General features: G+C 38.6%; 2 protein-coding genes across 2 annotated transcripts; both read right to left on the bottom strand.

The window, feature by feature from the left end:
• Positions 1-637: 637 nt before the first annotated feature.
• Positions 638-1,513, bottom strand: LOC123269672. Its single transcript, XM_044735509.1, has one exon. The coding sequence runs from the start codon at positions 1,511-1,513 to the stop codon at positions 638-640; it is 876 nt and encodes a 291-aa protein (XP_044591444.1).
• A 6,605-nt stretch (positions 1,514-8,118) lies between these two features.
• On the bottom strand, positions 8,119-10,274 carry LOC123269671. The gene is made up of 2 exons (XM_044735508.1): positions 9,482-10,274; positions 8,119-9,380 (listed from the first exon to the last, which is right to left on the bottom strand). The coding sequence occupies exons 1-2, from the start codon at positions 10,272-10,274 to the stop codon at positions 8,119-8,121; spliced, it is 2,055 nt and encodes a 684-aa protein (XP_044591443.1).
• Between the last annotated feature and the right edge of the window lie 7,516 nt (positions 10,275-17,790).

The raw sequence follows: 17,790 nt of genomic DNA, 5'->3' as shown, positions 1-17,790 counted from the left end.
TATCTTTGTAAGCAAATAAATAAATGAATAACATAAATAAATAAATAAATAATACTTGAATTTCAATGAGTTTTACAATATTCGCTTGATGAGTTAAAATTAAAAATATGTTCGTTTTATTGTTGAATCTGATTTAACTGATTTAAATTCTGAAATTAATGATAACCAAATAAAAATATATTATATTAACTGTTAATGACTTTGATTTCAATAATTTTTGCAATTTTAGTATTATAAAGTTAGACTGTGATAAATAAAAATGTCGTTTTATTGTTGACTCTCAGTTCACTAATTTAAAATTAAAAATAGATGATTTATAATAATTTTCGTTAATTTTGGTTCCAATACATATTTTGTACTTTATTTTATAAATATAACAAACAATTGGCGGAAAAAAATTGATAAATTAATGATTTTATTACTATTTTGTTCGTTTATTTTACTTCAAATCATTATTATGAATAGTAGTAATTTACAATTAAATTTTTTCATGTTCGAATATTTCTTCGGGATACTAACATTATTATTATTTATTATTGGTTCATGATGTTAATGCAAACTTAACCGAGAAAAATGTTTTTTGCTTCTCCTGAAAAATTTAGTATTTTTGACTTATGGGGTTTCTCAAATAAACGATTCATTTGTCCTGTATCTCGTCTCCTCCAGTCGCAGCGTGTAGCATTACATCAATGAGGGCATTTTCTTGTCTAGTCCTCCTCGGCTTCTCGTTCCTGCCAGACTCTCTTAAATCTCTGGCTTTAACTCGGCACTCACGCTCCCAATGGCCTGGAATACCACAGTAGTTGCATTTGCCCTTTCTTTTGGGCTTGTGATCCTTGTGATACGCTCCTTTTGCTACCAGTACCTCACTCGCATCTGTCGGCGTTGTATTTATAAATAAACGCGTCTCTTCTGTAACTAATCTGGCCACCAGGTTTGTCAACGTTTTTCCAGCTTCATCTGTTGACTCCCAAGCCGTAACAAAATGTCTGAAAACAGGGGGTGAAGTAAAGAGTATTTTCGATATTATTTGTTTATCTGTAACGTCCTCACCCATTTGTTTTAGCCGATGTGCAAGATCCTGAACCTTGGCGATGTACATTGTCATGTTGTCACTCTCATTTTTTGTTAGTGTGTACCATTGTTGATTTAGCATATGAATGTTTGTGTCTGACTTGCTCTCGTACACCTCCTGAAGCCTAGTCCACATTTGTCTTGCAGTTGTACAGCTCATCACATGTAGGACCGCCTCAGGCCCCAAGCTTGATGTTATGACGAACTGAACGATGGCCTCCATCTTCTTAAATTTACTTAGTTTTTCTTGATAAGCATTTACCTGTATCAGAGTAGGTAGAATGTCACCTGTACCTGTTGGTGGTGTGGGTTGCTGCTGAGCAGTCCCAATGTCGATATCTCTGGCTATCAACGCAATCTTGGTTTGAAATTTCCAGACCGCCCAATTTTCTGGTCCTTGGAGCTTCTGGATTTTCATAGTCTCTTGAGTCACATCCATTTTTCGGTTTTTTGCACGTTGCACGTTGGCAGGCTAACCTCAAAACTTTGGATCCCTAAAATAGTTATTTTTATTTACTTTTACACAGAACTTTTCAATTTAACATTTACTGTTGACCATCTGGGCCCACAACCTGTTTCTTATTTATGGTATTTTAGGTAGATGTTAATAAAAGGCGATGATTGTTAATTAATAGAAATGTGGTTTATTAAACTATAGGTTACACAGATAAAGAAAGATAACAAGTGAAAGAGATGCAAAAATAAGCTTGATTTAAATGCTGCCGCCTGGCGGTCACTTTATAACTTCTTATTCGTCTCACCCTGATTCAGAAAGATGATTTGAAATGATTACCTTCATGTTAATTGTATATCTATATAGTATTCAAATCCGATGCATTTAAATCATTTCAAATCATTTTAAATCATTTCAGATTAGATTTCTTAATCAGGGCAGTAGATAATCATAATAAACTAACAATTGTCAACAAGAAATCATTTTCTTTTTAAATCATCAATTACAATTCTCAATATAATTATAAAAAAATTCTGTTTTCATTTGAATTTACATTGTTTATTTTATAAATAGTTTGTTATAAACAAATTTCTATTTTCATTTTATTTTTTTTTCTGTAGCTTTAAAAGATTACAAGTTCAGCCACGTGCATCAGAGTTATAAAAAAAATTTTCTCTATTTTTTACTGAAATTTAAAATACTTTACTGTAACGTTCCCGTTAAATTTATAATATTTAATTCAAAAATTTTAACTGTTTCGTTAATGATTCATCATCAGCGAAGTAGCGGAAATCGCTTGTGATAAGAGAGTCGCCGGGCTCTAGCCCAAACATCGTGAGAGCTAGGCTCCGATGACTTCTTTAGGGTAACCTGAGATGCAACGTTGTCAATTTTATTAATTTTTATAATTCTGTGTACTCTGGATGCAAATCCAAAGCAGTCAGCTTGAGCAAGTCAGCCGATGAACATCTTTGGCTCCGGACTTATGTCCGGAGATGGACTAACTCTATCGACTTTGTTAAAGTTTTTTTATAATATATCGCATTAATCTGAATTGATATACTTGATTTATTTAAGGTAGTAGACTGGTAACTTGGGTTAAAAAAATCGAAAATTTTTTTTTTTGCTTAATTTGAAAGAACAATGTCTTGAAAATATACTGTGAGAATTTCAGACAGAAATTCGAAATATTTCGGGAGTTATAACAAGTTTCCTAGAGAGCCTCGGAGTCCAACCTTTAAGGTCGACCGGCAGCTGCAACCGCTTGGACCCTTCTATTATTTGCGCGCATTTATTATACCTGGGTTGACTCTGTTATTCTATTATATATATTTATATATATACTAGCTGACCCGGCAAACATTGTTTTGCTATGTGAATAATTTCAAGAGAATTTCTAGTGTAGAAAAAAAATTACTAACTCATTGGAAGTGTATAAAGATGTGGAATATGAGTGAAAAAGGCCTGGAGCGCTGTGAACGATGAGGGAATGTTGTTTAAAAATAACAAAACACCAAACATTAATTGTTTTAATTTATTAAAAGTAATAATTATATATATAATTAATTAATTACATAATATTAATCTCTTAATGCTGCAGCGTGAACAATATTTTTTGTTAGCCCGTCTTTAGCTAATACAAACAAACTTGATGGTTTACTCACTCGAGAGCATGCAACGTATAATTGTCCGTGTAAAAAACATGGTGTTCTCAAATCTAATCCACAAACAGACATCGTTTGACCTTGGGATTTGTTGATAGTCATTGCAAATGCCAATCTAATCGGAAATTGAATACGTTTGAATTGAATTGGCACATCTGTAGGTATAATAGGAATCCGTGGTATGAGTATATTTTCATCTCTGAACTTGCCATTTAAAATCCTGGCTTCGATCACGTTTTTCATTAATTTTTGAATGACTTATCGCGTACCGTTGCACAGCCGGGGCGGGTTCAAATTACGAAGCAAGATAATTGGAGATCTAACCTTTAATTGTAAATTATGCGGTGGCATGCCTGGCAAATCCAGTGAGTTCAAAAACTCTGTGGGAAAATTTACTGCTTCGCTGTCGCAAACTGTATCAATAGATTTATATGATACCAAGTTCCCTGGCAACAACATTTGTATCTTCAGATTTAAATTGTCAACGTCTACATTTTTTGCCGCTAAAATCGCTTTTTCTGCAAGCCACTCATGATTTATGTACTGTGTGTGTACATCGGGAAATATTTGTTCAATGAGAGTATCTTGCGAATCAGCGATTGTGCAGAAATCGGTCGGTAATTTTACGTATCCAGTTTCATCTATAGCAACTTTTCCATCACCGATATCTAAGAGTTGTTTTGAAAATGTTTCAGCGGATGGATCTTGAAGCATTTGAACGCGCATATTTATTTTTAGCTGTAATTTTTCAACATTACGCCACAATGGAGATGATTTTAAGCAAGCGTTGATCTCATCAGCGTATTTTGAACGTGGAATGACTGGAAGTGTTTGTCTGAAATCACCTGAAAGGACCAACAGAGTTCCGCCAAATAGTTTGTCACTGTTTTTAATATCTTTCAATGTCCTGTTCAACGCCTCAAGTGAATGTTTGTGTGCCATAGTACATTCATCCCAAATAATAATTTTACACCGTTTCAGCACAGTGGCCATGGACGATTGTTTCTTAATGTTGCATACTGCGTCAGGGTTATTCTGAATATTTAGTGGCAGCTTAAATACTGAATGAGCTGTTCTACCTCCATCCAATAAAGTTGCTGCAATGCCCGATGATGCAACGGCCAATGCGATGCCATTATTTGATCGTATTTCAGCAAGAATTAGCGAAATAACGAATGTTTTGCCAGTTTCACCCGGTGCATCCAAAAAGAAGAACCCACCTTGTCCAGCTGAAACTGCGAGCATAATGCGATCATAAATGGTTCTTTGTTCCTCATTCATTAGTGGGACATTGCGGGCAACAATCGCTGCCATTTCTACAGTACTGTACTGCAGTTCACAATTCATTTCAGTATTCATTAAATTAGTTGCACCTCGATTTGGCGAATTCATACCGAAATGACTGAGTGGTAAGTTGGCAATGATAATGCAAAGATCCTCAATAGCAATCAATGCTTCATTGTACATATCGTCGCTGAATGTTATCGCTAGATCATTACACCGTGTACGATGTTGATGCAATATATCATCAGTCATTGAATCTTTGTGATTATCCCACAATATCTCTGCTCGGGCTGGAAAACATGTAGTCAACACTATAGCGAATAGTAGACGAATTTGTATTGCTGTACAGATCAATGCTGCTTCAGCAAGCATACATTCCCACTGGTTGTCGTCTTCCAGCAAGCCGAGTGCAAGGCATGCATCTTTATACGTTGGATATTGTTGCCCATTCACTTTACGTATATCTTGAAATGATAATGGGCCAGTAACATTAACCAACAGCAGTCGAAGATAAAAGCACTCCGTGTGTCTTGGATTGACTGTAAATAATCGCCCCAAGGCGTTTGATTCAAATAAATTGAGACATGCAGCAACTGGTGAGCCTTGCTTGCGGGGCATCCATGTTTTTGTTTGAGTACATGTGAAATAGCGTGGTACTTGTGTATAGTTTTATTATTATAGCCATAATTTATAGCTAAATTTGTCATTAAAGACAAATTTGGGAACTGGGGAAATAAAGGATAAAGGAGGGAGGAGGGACCTTACTCAGTAGGAATTTTTCGGTAACCGAAAAAATAATTCAGACAGCCCAGACCGGGACTCGAACCCGGATCATTTGGTTACGCGCCAAAGGCTCTACCAGTTAAGCTATCCGAGACATTGTCCGTAACTACCATTCCGTCACCTAATAAGACCTACCGAGTAATAAACACCACCGTCCATCTTACGGTAAAGAGCCATAATTTATAGCTAAATTTTTCATTAAAGACAAATTTGGGAACTGGGGAAATAAAGGATAAAGGGGGGAGGAGGGACCTTACTCAGTAGGAATTTTTCGGTAACCGAAAAAATAATTCAGACAGCCCAGACCGGGACTCGAACCCGGATCATTTGGTTACGCGCCGAAGGCTCTACCAGTTAAGCTATCCGAGACATTGTCCGTAACTACCATTCCGTCACCTAATAAGACCTACCGAGTAATAAACACCACCGTCCATCTTACGGTGAAGAGCCATAATTTATAGCTAAATAGTGAATAGAGTAATGTTCGTGCAAAGGCACCAAAATCATCCGCACAATTACACAATTCAAAAAATGCAGTGAGTGTAGTTGTAACAGGGTAAATTACCCTTAATCGATAAGTCACCAGAGATCGATAACTTTTCGACTAGCATTTGAGCGCATCGATCTTCGGGCCTAGAGAGAGAGCAGGAGAGGGTATTTTTGGGGTCGTTATATAGACGAGCCATGCGTGGTGTCCGGAGAAGTAGTAAAGTGTTGGAACGAGTAACATCAAGAAGTCCAAAGAAGGAAGCGAGTATCAACCATAGAGTTTCTTCAACCAAATTTACACCAGGTATTGGACTTTGGTAATGATGAGCCTTGGGGCCATATACCCGGCTCATCAAACACACTACTTCTCATTTTATTTATTCAAGTTTGGATAATTCAATTGTTTAATAATTTTGCTTAATAATAATTAATTATTTTAATCAATTTAATTTGTTAGCTTGTGAACAATTCCTCCTGGGGATTTTACACCCGAGGAATGTTCTAGACCTCCTGGGTTTAGGTCGTGAGTATCTAAATTGTTAATTCAGCTGGTTAATAATTATTAACATCTTAAGATTGGCTAAATTAAATTCATCTTTTGATTAATCAAATTTAATTAATTTCTGAACATCGAGGTATTCCAATCAGCAACTCACGACTGGTCAAGCTTCGGTACCCGAGGTCGAGCTTAGTACGCTGTAACGAACAACGGAGTCCATTTTGAGCGCGCAAATTCCTTGAGAATTTTGTGACGCAGTAAATTTACAATATTAACAACTGGACTATTATTATAAATTATAACAATTGAATTATCATTTATTAATATTATTTGTTACAAAAAAAAGTATTATTTATTTAATATAATTTATTGAGAATCGGCTACTGAGTTTCGACGCAATTGAGATCGAATTAACCGTGGATAATTTTTCGTGAATTTATTTTATATTGAGACAAATTGTTTTATTAATTATTTATAAATCGAAAAATTCCACGTGGTTATTTATATATTGAACTGTGGAAGACTAAAATTATTATTGGAAAATTAAGTATTGAGAAAATTGCGACGAAATTAGAAATTGAAATAACCGCGGATGATTTTCGGAATTTATTTTTACATCGATATAAAATTGTTGTTAATTAATTATCCAGTCGACAATAACAATAATAATAATTGTCTAGTCGGAAATTTCAGGCGGTTGAATCTTATATTGAAATTGAAGCCTGTGAAAATTATAATAAGTAAAATTTAATACCATTATTCCGGTAGAAATTGTTATAAAACTATTTATTGTGTGGATTACGTCCGAGAAATTTAGTTAATTTTATAGAGAATATTCTGAGGATTATACAATGTACTGAGTATTAAACTCGTGGTAATTTTGAAGTAAGTTTAGGCGTCGATTTTTAAGTCGGAAATTTTAAGTAGTAATTATTAATTGTGAAAATTGTTTACGATTTTAATCTCGAGCTAATGACTGAAGGAATTTTAGTGATAAAATCAACGTTGTAAATTTTTGGAGTTAATTTTGTAAAATTTTAATTAGTCAAAAGTAAAGTAGAGTCGGTGTGTGTGGAGAAGAGTGGGTTGTGAGTGGGTGAGTGCTACCAGCGTTCCTTCGCATACGATTAGTCTCTTTGCGAGGTGTTTCGTTGGCGTAGAAGCCGTTGTATAGACGCCAAGTGGGGTACAGCGGTAGTAAGGTAGAAACCACCGTATAGTCGCTCCATAAGAGGGTACTGTGGGTTTAAGTAAATTTTTTTGTAAGCTCGCGGGAGGACATCGGTCTACGTTTAGTCACTGGGTCGACTACTTTCGTGAGCCGAATTAGAAGCCGTTGTATAGACGCCAAGTGGGGTACAGCGGTAGTAAGGTAGCAACCACAGTATAGTCGCTCCATAAGAGGGTACTGTGGGATTAAGCAATTTTTTGTAAGCTCACGGGAGGACATCGGTCTACGTTTAGTCACTGGGTCGACTACTTTCGTGAGCCGAGTTAACGAGCCTTTGCATACGATTAGTCTCTTTGCGGGGTGACAAAGCGGTAGCGTGGAGTTGAGGAGAGTAGTAATAAGTTGTAGCATTAAGTGAGTTAGTTGTAAGTGAGTGTGTGTACGTGCAAGCGCACGAGTTGTTAAATTCTTTGTTAATAAATTTTGGTACCGTTGTTAAATAAAAATTTATTCATTTTCAGAACCACCTTCCCCCAACTCTCTCTTCCCTGTAGATTAATAGAATAAGCTCTGGTTTCCGGTTCCAGGAACCGAGAAAATAATCCTGGTGGCGCCCTGGTAAATCTTAGAGTCAATTGTTGAATATATTGTTGTTGTTAAATTTTACTAAGGGCCAAATGAGCGGGAATTAAACCACCCGTTACATAGTTTTAGGTGGATTTATTGCACGATCAATCGCTGTCTCGTTTGTGAAAAATACACGCTGACCGTTTTCAAGATGGATGGCTAACTGAACAACTGCTGGATCCCGTTCATGAATTGGAAAACCAAAGATACGCCAAGCAGCTTCATTGGAGCTGATGTACCGACCAATTTGGTAGAGCGTTATTTCATCGTTTTTATTCACTGGAGAAGCTTTCACATTAGTATTTTCCACTCTAAACACAGCCATATCACTGCCTTTATGGACATACTTGCAAATGTATTTGATGCTCTTCACAGAACTGCAGAACTCAACATTAATATGAGCATTATATGTCTTGTTCAGCAGAGGCGAATATGGCACCACCCAACGATTGTCAATATCAATGTCTGTGTTGATGATATTTTTAATAAATGATTGTCCGCCATTTTCAGGATTTCTTCGACGATATATTGGGTATCCGTCGACATTTGTGACCGTATTATTGGTAAAATCTTTAGGGAAATTTTTAGTACATTTTCCATCAGCCATGCAAGGCGATGAACTATTAAGAGTACCACATGGACCATGAATCATGTTTGTTGTAACAATATCAAACAGCAGTTGGTCAGTGGATAGATCTGGAATTTCCGCAGAAATGATACTATCGATTTCTTCAAGACGGATTTTGTCGATGAACCAAACCAAAATGTGAGCATGAGGTAATCCTCGCTTTTGCCACTCAACCGAATACATCCAGCAACGTGTGGGATCAAATACATGTGATTTAGTAATGAAACTTATTAAAGACTTCAACTTTTGTCTGAACACACGTGCTGTAATGTCATGGCGACGTATTGCATTTTGGCCAGGCAGTAGCAAAGATGTAATCTCTGGCCATTTTGGATTACATGTGAACGTGATAAATAAACATGGTCGTCCATATTCGCGCACGAAAGTCAGAGCATCCTGTATATATTCTTGCATATGACGTGGACTGCCTACGTACGATGATGGTAAAATGACATGGTTACCAATTTCGGCGACGTCGGCGTTGTTGTTGATAGCGTCTCGCAAATGAATGTACTCTTCCGCGCGCAGCTTTTGTTGATTATATCGTAAGTATCGTAGTCGTTCGCTCTCAATCTTCGCGTACATGTCGACCATGAATTGTTGACAAAGCTCACGACATCGTAAAATGACGTTGTCCAGGCCACGTCTAATCATTAATCGGTACGCATAATAATTCTTTGAGCTAACGTTCTTGTTTGTTTCAGCTCCTGTAATATTTGTTCATAAAAATTAATTTTAATTTATTACGTTCAATAATTTGATTGTTTTGTTAAATGATTAATGATCAAATTAATAATCAATGAAGTACCTGATACGAGATCTCGTTGTTTTATGTTTATGCAATATCCGTCTTGTCCCTTCCAGAATATTAGCGGATATTGGAGAGCGTAATATGAACGATGTGTGTCAGCAATGAACTGAAGATTATTATTTCTTCTACGAATCACAATTTCTCGTGCAGCTGTACAATCGCCAACCATGATTCCAGCAACATCATCAACAATGGGTGCATTGAATCTACGAATATGCTCTCCAGCTGGTGTTTTATCAGGATTAATGACGATAGCGTGATTATCGCTTTGTAATTGGTGCATATGTGATTTGAATATTTTCAACAACTCGTTGTGCTCGTTCAAAAGAGCATCTAGCTCGCTGACGATGCGCCTGGCATGAAGTGAATCAAGGTTATTATAATCACAACGTGCATTCACGCGATTGGCAACTGCGCTTCCGGAATCCTCGCCGCCCATAAAGTAGATTTGTAAGAATTTATGTGGTTCGTTTGGCATTGGCAGCAGTGAGCCCATTTTATAATAAAATTGGCCTCTGATTTTGAATGTCCAATTGAATTGTTGACCATTTGCATTAGTATTTCGAACTATTTCTGTTGCTCCGAACGATGTCATTTGAAAGCATGAATTGAATCTTCGAATTGACTTCAGGAACACGTTAGAATCTGGATCCGTGCCGATAAGGAAGCCGTTCAATGGTTCAGGTGGTGTTTCAATTTCAGGTAGTTGCACTTTTCCTGACGCGCAACACATCCCAGTTGGCTCATTTTTGAATTTCAGAGCATGACAATGCGGACATTCCTTGTCCATAACACCAATTACCACTTTTGAATGAGCATAATATTCAATATCGGGCTCATACTGGAATGCTAGACGCAGGAATGAATCAGATATAAATGCTCGATGTACCTGTTGTCGTTGTTGGTCATTTGTTCTTCGTCTATTGACTGTGAAACGGCGTGATTGTCGTTGTTCTAATCTTCTGACTTCATTGCGTCCAGCTCGTGTATCTTCTGGCTCTTCTTGATGCAATTGCGCCATTCTGACACGTGCATCAGTCTTTTGTTGCTGGATTTGTTCTTCTGTTCTTTCGGATCTGCTATTTTGCAAGTTTCGAGCTTTACTTGTACTGCGGCTCAAATCAGCCTCTTTGCGTTTTCTTGGCATTGCTCACTGTAGAAAACATACATAAATAGAATTAATGAAATTATTTAATGATGAAAAATGTTAAAAGTATAATTAGGGCCAGGATTTTTGCCGCAGTTTTGAAATGATTAGTTTTAATTTATGAAATTATAACAAAAATATAAGTTTTATGGAAAAATTTTTCAAACAAAAGTAAAAAATTAAATTTTATGAAAACATTGTCTCTTATAATTTTTTCATACAACCAATATTTCCATTGACATTTCAAAATAAAGATTCATAATGATTGATTTTTTGGAAACTATAAAAATCTTAATTGTTCAATTACATTTTTTTAATAAAATTAAATTAAAATTACATTTTTATAAGATCAACAACATTTTCGATATAAATAAAAAAAAGGCCATTCGGCAGCCGAAGTGGAAGTAGATTTCATGATGAATAATAAAAATACTACTAGGGTTACATACGAAAAAAAAAAAAAAAATAAATTTCTGTCTGATTAAACAACAATGACGTCAAAACGAATGCAAAAGTAAAATTTCATTAAATCTGTCTGAGAAAGTAGGTGATTTTTGGCCTAGACTGATAATGAGGTGCACAAATTAAAGCTTATTTAATAAGCTTTCAGATACCATTTATAGAATTTTGATAAGATATCGCGTTCAATTGTAATTGCACGAAAATACGGTAAAAGTGAAAATTTTTGCGATTTTTGAAAATTTTTGAATTGCTATTATTCCTAAACTATTTAATTTGGAGAAATAAATAAGTAGACAGATTGAAGCTTATTGAATAAGCTTTCAAATGCAATTTACAGAAATCCGATAGGATGTCGCGTTCCATTGTTATTGCACGGAAATACGGTAAAAGTGAAAATTTTTTTTGATTTTTAAAAATTTCTAATTGCTCTCATTTCTAAACTAATCGACAGATTTGGCTCATCTTAGAACTTAACCTCGAAAATCGTCCTTAAAATAAGTATGTTACGTTTTATTGAGATCCGAATAGAATTACGAGAGTTAGAGAAGAGACAATGCCGATTATATCGTATATATATATATATATATATATATATATATATATATATATATATATATATATATATATATATATATATATATATAAATACATACATATATAAACTTTTAAACCATATGCATTTTCTGAATCCGCTTGACGAGCTGAGTCGAAATATAGCAAAATTTTTCAAAAGTTCCGTCATGAGGACCAATGCAATAGTTAGATTTATATGAAATCTACTAAAAAGTATACTTACATCACAAAATCCGTTGTTATTGGAAACTCGTGTCACGTGTTGAGTACTTTTGAGGTTATAAAATCACTTGATTAACTAATCGTGCAAAATACGCTCAAAATTGATAATTTTATTATTATTGATAAAATAGGAATGATTAAAAGTTAATATGAGAGTTACACTGAGATAGCAAAATAATAATTGTCAACGTTACTACTACACTTGATGCATAAACAATAATGATGGCCGACAACTGTGTAGGGAGTGAGAAAGAAAGGAGACCGGCTTCGTTCTCATCCCTATTTCGTGCTGTTTACTGGGTCAGAAGTGACACCTGTAGACATCTGGCGGGGATAACTAATTAAATGACGATTGATCAGTTTTCGACCGGAGAGGAAAAATGATTAAATTACTAAAATGGCTATTAAAAAATACAGGTTGATCGTAGAAGGGTGAAAATTGAGGATTGTATGTATTTTTGTATGTTGTATCATATAAAAATAGAAATTAAAAATTTTGTCTAAAGAATAAAAAAAAAAAATTTAGGGGTGGACTACCCCTAACATTTAGGGGGATAAAAAATAGATGTTGGCCGATTTTCATAGATACCGGATAAGCACAAAAAATTTCATCAAAATCGGTCAAGCTGTTTCGGAGGAGTATGGCAACGAATACTGTGACACGAGAATTTTATATATTAGATTAGATTTATGTATATATAATATATATTTATTTTAAAGTATTTTTTTTTTTTTTTTTTTTTTTTTGGAGGGGGAATCCTTTTTACTTTTTACGGATTCTAGGCATAGCTGTTGGCCTGGATATGTGGCGACTCGACGCAGCGTCATACTAAAACTCGACGCTGACGCCCCTACCCACTAAACCCTAAACCCCTTTCTCTTCTATCCTCTGATCCCCCATGGTACCGCCGTAAGGCATTTCTTCGCGGGGGAAGGAATAAGCTGTCGCTCTTCCTTCTGGTGGCTAAGATGTTATTTCTTCCTTCTAGATTCGGTCTTTCGCTCTTTTCCTCTCAATGGATCGCAACTCGGTAAGCACTTTTGTAGCAAAAATGCTTGTAGCATTCCAGGCAGCTTCTGACGACAACATTGCCTCTACTATTGACTCTGGTTGGGTTCTCTTTTTCAGAATCTTCTCTAACTCATTGCGCTGTTGGTTGAAACGTGGACACATAAAGAAGACATGATCCGCATCTTTATTGACCCCTCGACAGGACGGGCACTCTGGGGTATCATCGTGCTTAAAGCGGTGGAGATACTTCCGAAAACATCCGTGTCCTGATAACATATGCGTTAAATAATAGTTGATCTCACCGTGACTCCGGTTGAACCACACATCAACCCGAGGTATGAGACGGTACGTCCACCGACCCTTATCTGAAGCATTCCACTCTTGTTGCCATCTTGCGATGCTGTGTTGCCGTTCTTCGCTTCTAAGTTCTTCAGGGCTCAGTGTGGTTGACCTTTTTCGTTGATATAGGTTCCGTCTTTCCTCAGCTAGGACTCTGAGAGGCAGAGTACCGGAAATAACACATACTGCTTCCTCTGATATTGTGCAAAAAGCGCTAGCTACTCGTAGGGCACTCAGTCGATATACTGGTCAAACCTTTCTCAATGATTCTTGCGTTTTTAATGCGTCGGCCCAAATGGATATTCCGTAAGTGAGCACCGATGTGACTACTGATGACAGTAATAGCCTCCTGCTCTGCTTTGGGCCTCCGACGTTCGGCATCAGTCGTGTGAGACTAACCCGCACTACTGACGCTTTGGCACTGACATGCTCCACTTGCTGCTTGAAGTTGAGTCGGGCATCAAGCATCACTCCCAAATATCGGATATAAGGTTGTGATGTGATATCTTGTTCGCCGATTTTTAGCTTAATGGTCTCTACCACTTTTCTGTTGGTAATAAGCACTGCCTCAGTCTTGTGTTGCGTCAGTTACAGGTTCACTGCGTCCATCCACCGGTTAACGCGCTCAAAAGTGAGATCGAACATATGGTTTATCTCGTCAAGGTGTTTGGCAACAATCACGACGGCTACGTCATCTGCATATGCTACGAGCTTGACGTTTCTTGGCAGAGTTAGTCTTAATAGAACGTCATACATAATATTCCACAGGAGCGGGCCTAGGACTGAACCTTGTGGTACACCTCCAGTAATATCATACTCCCTTGGACCGTTCTTCGTGTCATACTTCAAGACCCTATTTTCAAAGTAGCTTGTTACGATCTTCAGAAGGTATTCTGGTACATTCTTCTCTTGGAGGGCCTGCATGATGCATTCCCAATTGGCGGAGTTGAATGCGTTTCTGATGTCTAGGGTCGCCACCAGGCAATACTCTTCCGTTCCACCCTCCCATCTGGTTCCTGCGATTGCTTCCTTGGCCGTATCAACAACCAGTTTGATTGCGTCCAGGGTTGATCGTCCTTTCCGGAATCCATACTGATTGTCTGCCAGGAGTTGGTCGACTACTGCTTCAATTCTCTGGTGAATTATGCGTTCAAATATCTTACCCGCTGTATCTAGCATGCAAAGTGGTCGGTAAGATGACGGTTCATCCGGTGGTTTCTTCCCTTTAGGTAACAGTACCAATCGTTGCTGTTTCCACTTATGCGGGAAAGTCCCCTCCTTAAGGCATGAATTATAAACGTCTAGGAATAATGTTGGAGCTGCCTTTATGATAGTTTTCAAGGCTATATTAGGGATTCCGTCCAATCCCGGCGCTTTATTATTCCCTACACGGTTACAGGCCTCCAGCAGTTCTTCTTCAGTGACAGGTGGAGTGTCATCCAGTTCGCCTGGCGCCAACTGGTAATCGAAGTTGCGTTGCTGTGGGAATAGTGCAGTGACGATTTTCTGGAGAAGTTGAGGACACGTAGGTGATGGCATTTGTTGTTTTTTTAGGTGGGTCATAACCACCTTATAAGGCCTACCCCACACGTCTTTATCCACCTCGTTGATGAGCTCTTTCCAGCATCTTCTTTTGCTCTCTTACTATCCTTGATGGCTTTGTTCAATGATCGACGGGCTTTTTTGTATTATGCGACCAGCTCCGCAGAGTTAGGTCGTCGATAGCCACGCTGGGATATTCTTCTTTTCTTTAGACACTCTTTTCGAAGAACACTGATGTGGTCGTTCCACCAGTGCACTGCCGGGCGTTGGCTTATGCTGTGTTTCCGGACCATACTGGCGTCACAGGCCTGGACAACTCTTTTCATCAGGTCCTTGGTCATTTCTTCTGCGGATCCAGTAGTAATCGGTTCACTATTAAGGGCTATTACCAATGTGCTTGTGTCAAAAGGCTTCACTTTCCATCCAATGGTATTGAATGACTTGATTGGTCTTCTTGTATTCCGGTCATGTGATATTTCCCAGAGAATTGCCTTGTGGTCACTGGCTGTGTAGATATCCATCACCTTCCAGTCGTATTTCCCACTGATGAGGCTGCTGCTGACGAAAGTGAGATCTACGATAGAGCTTGCTTCTCCTTTAGTATAGGTTGGCGTATCACCACTGTTGAGCTGGACTACATCTAGTGTAGCGAAAGCTTCTAGGAGTGCTTTTCCTCGCGCATTTGTCTGCTTGCTGCCCCAGTCTACTGTCCAGGAGTTGAAGTCACCGGCAATCGCGACCGGATAATGCTGCTTGGCGTCCTCGGTCAGTTTGTCTAAGAATTCAGTGAATTCAACAATGGATAGGCTAGGTGGTGCATAACAGCTGTAGAAACGGATGCCGTTAACTGTTGCTGCTACAAAGCCGGCATTATCATTGTTAACTACACTCTGGAAGGGATGCTTACCACAAGACCAGATGACAGCCTTGGCGGTGCTGTCAGATTCCCAAGGCTGGGTATTCAGGTATTTGTATGGCTCTGCTATCATTACTAAGTCTAACTCTAGTTCTCTTGCTGTTTGCATAAGCAGATCATGTGCTGCTTCGCAATGGTTTAGGTTTAGCTGCAATATCTTCATGTCTGTTTGTTTGTTATCTTCTCGAGTGCCTCTTTAAATACTGGGCACCTGGATGCGCCGGCATGATGAGCCGAGTTCTCCGAACTTTGATCCACGCATAATACACATTTCGCTGGGTTTTTGCATTCAGCAATCTTGTGTCCCTCTTGTCCGCACCTAATACATAGCTTAGACCGATCCACATTGCTCTTGCACTGGGATCCAAGATGTCCAAAGTGCCAGCACTTGAAACATTGGATTGGTCTCCTCGTAGCTCTGATTCGGCAGTTGGCCCAGCCGATCCGGACTTTACCGCTTCCTGTCAATATCTTCCGCGCTGCAGCTGCTGGTAGTATCACAACAGCTGTCTGAGTACCTCTGTAGGCCTTATGAATCTTAATTGTCCCTAGTGGTATCTCGCAAGTTTCTCCGATTTCCGTTTGCAAGGCAGCCTGAATATCCTCCTTGGTTGTGGTACCGTCAAGATCTCGGATTTCGACGTATTCCTGTGGCCCTTTGCAGATTACCTTCGCGTCTTCTTGGAGGATGTCCGCGATGGTCTTCTGTAAGGCTTGGCCTCGGTCAGCGCTCTTCCTCGAAAGCGTAATCAGCAAGCTCCCGGTCCTAGTTCTTTGGATCTTATCCACTGTAGTACGGACCTGTTCGTCAGGGACGTCCTGCTTTATTCGCTTCAGAATTTCAGCATACTTTGCCGTCTCTGCGGGGCGGATGATCAGTGCGTCCGGCCTGATCCGTTTACGCGGTTCTTTCCGATTAGGCTCTGGCCTGGACTCCTTCGGCGGTTGCTTCTGGAGCTTTTCTACTGCTTGCTCTCTCTTGGACTTCCTTGACTGGACTTTTTGCCATTAATTCACCTCCTTTTTTCCGCCGTTCTGTGTTACCGCGTTTTTCGGAGGACTTGGTTTAAGGTCCTTCTTCTTCTTAGTACGGCTGGTCATTGAGTCTGGGGAATTTCGTTCTTTCCTTTTCCCGGGCCTGATATCAGTTCCAGTTTTCTCTCCGTCTTCGACAACTGACTCGACGTCACCCTCGCCACCTGTGTCCGTCTCCTCGACAAACGTGTCGGCTTTTGCTGGTGAAACCGCTGTCACACTCGTCTTCATCACGACATTACCGTGTTGCTGTTGAATGTCCTGCCACTCTTTGTCCAGTTTCTTAAACCTTCTCAGGGCACTGCAGATGTTCGTCGACTTCGACTTGATCTCCCTGTGGACATTTTGCTTGGTTTGGAGAAAGTCCTGCAGTCCACTGACTAGCTTCTCCAGATGTGCCAGCGCATCTGTCCTCTTCGTCTTTGCACTAAGTAGCAGTACGTCTTGCTGGGCATGAGGCCCGTTTTCACTCTTGTTTGTTTCCTGTGCGTTACTCATACTTTTTAATTTACCAGCGCATCGTACGGAGTGGAGCGGGTTGCCATAACTAGGAACGGGTGTACCCTCGGAGATAGTACTCCTACTCCAGTTCCCCTTGAAACTTTGTTTAAGCGGAAACTTTGTTTAGCGCAGCGGGACGAAAGTTGCCACTTTCCGCCCGGAGGGCAAAAAAAAAATTTACTAAATAACATCGTAATTTTCAATAATTCAAATTGTATTCTGTAGACGGCAGCATCGTAAAAATCGAGATACTGAAAGTCTTGTCCTGGATTACGATGTTACTATTGTAATTTTTTATAGGATTTTTTTCCGTGTAACGTTGAATTTTTAACTTCCCGCTTAGAAAATTGAAAATTTTCAAAAATCGGGAAGTTATTAGTTTTACCCCGTTTTTCGAAAATCGAATTTTCATCAGATCTCGACGTTTTGAGGTCCTAAGAAGCTTCCCTGACTATTCCCGCGATGGTTTCTGTATGTCTGTATGTATGTATGGGTGTGTGTGTGTGTATGTATGTGTGTGTGTATACAAACCTCTCATAACTTTTGAACGGCTTGAC

The sequence above is a fragment of the Cotesia glomerata genome, linkage group LG7 (genome assembly GCF_020080835.1).
Source record: "Cotesia glomerata isolate CgM1 linkage group LG7, MPM_Cglom_v2.3, whole genome shotgun sequence".
Classification (NCBI taxonomy): domain Eukaryota; kingdom Metazoa; phylum Arthropoda; class Insecta; order Hymenoptera; family Braconidae; genus Cotesia; species Cotesia glomerata.
Note: the sequence above shows the minus strand (reverse complement) of the source record. Positions and strands in the feature narration are given on the sequence as shown.

Excerpts from the sequence above, each read along its gene's own strand:
- LOC123269672 (XM_044735509.1), bottom strand. The coding sequence starts at position 1,513 with ATGGATGTGACTCAAGAGACTATGAAAATCCAGAAGCTCCAAGGACCA.
- LOC123269671 (XM_044735508.1), bottom strand. The coding sequence starts at position 10,274 with ATGGACAAGGAATGTCCGCATTGTCATGCTCTGAAATTCAAAAATGAG. Across the intron at positions 9,381-9,481 it reads ACAACGAGATCTCGTATCAG|GAGCTGAAACAAACAAGAAC; the intron begins GTACTTCATTGA and ends CAAATATTACAG.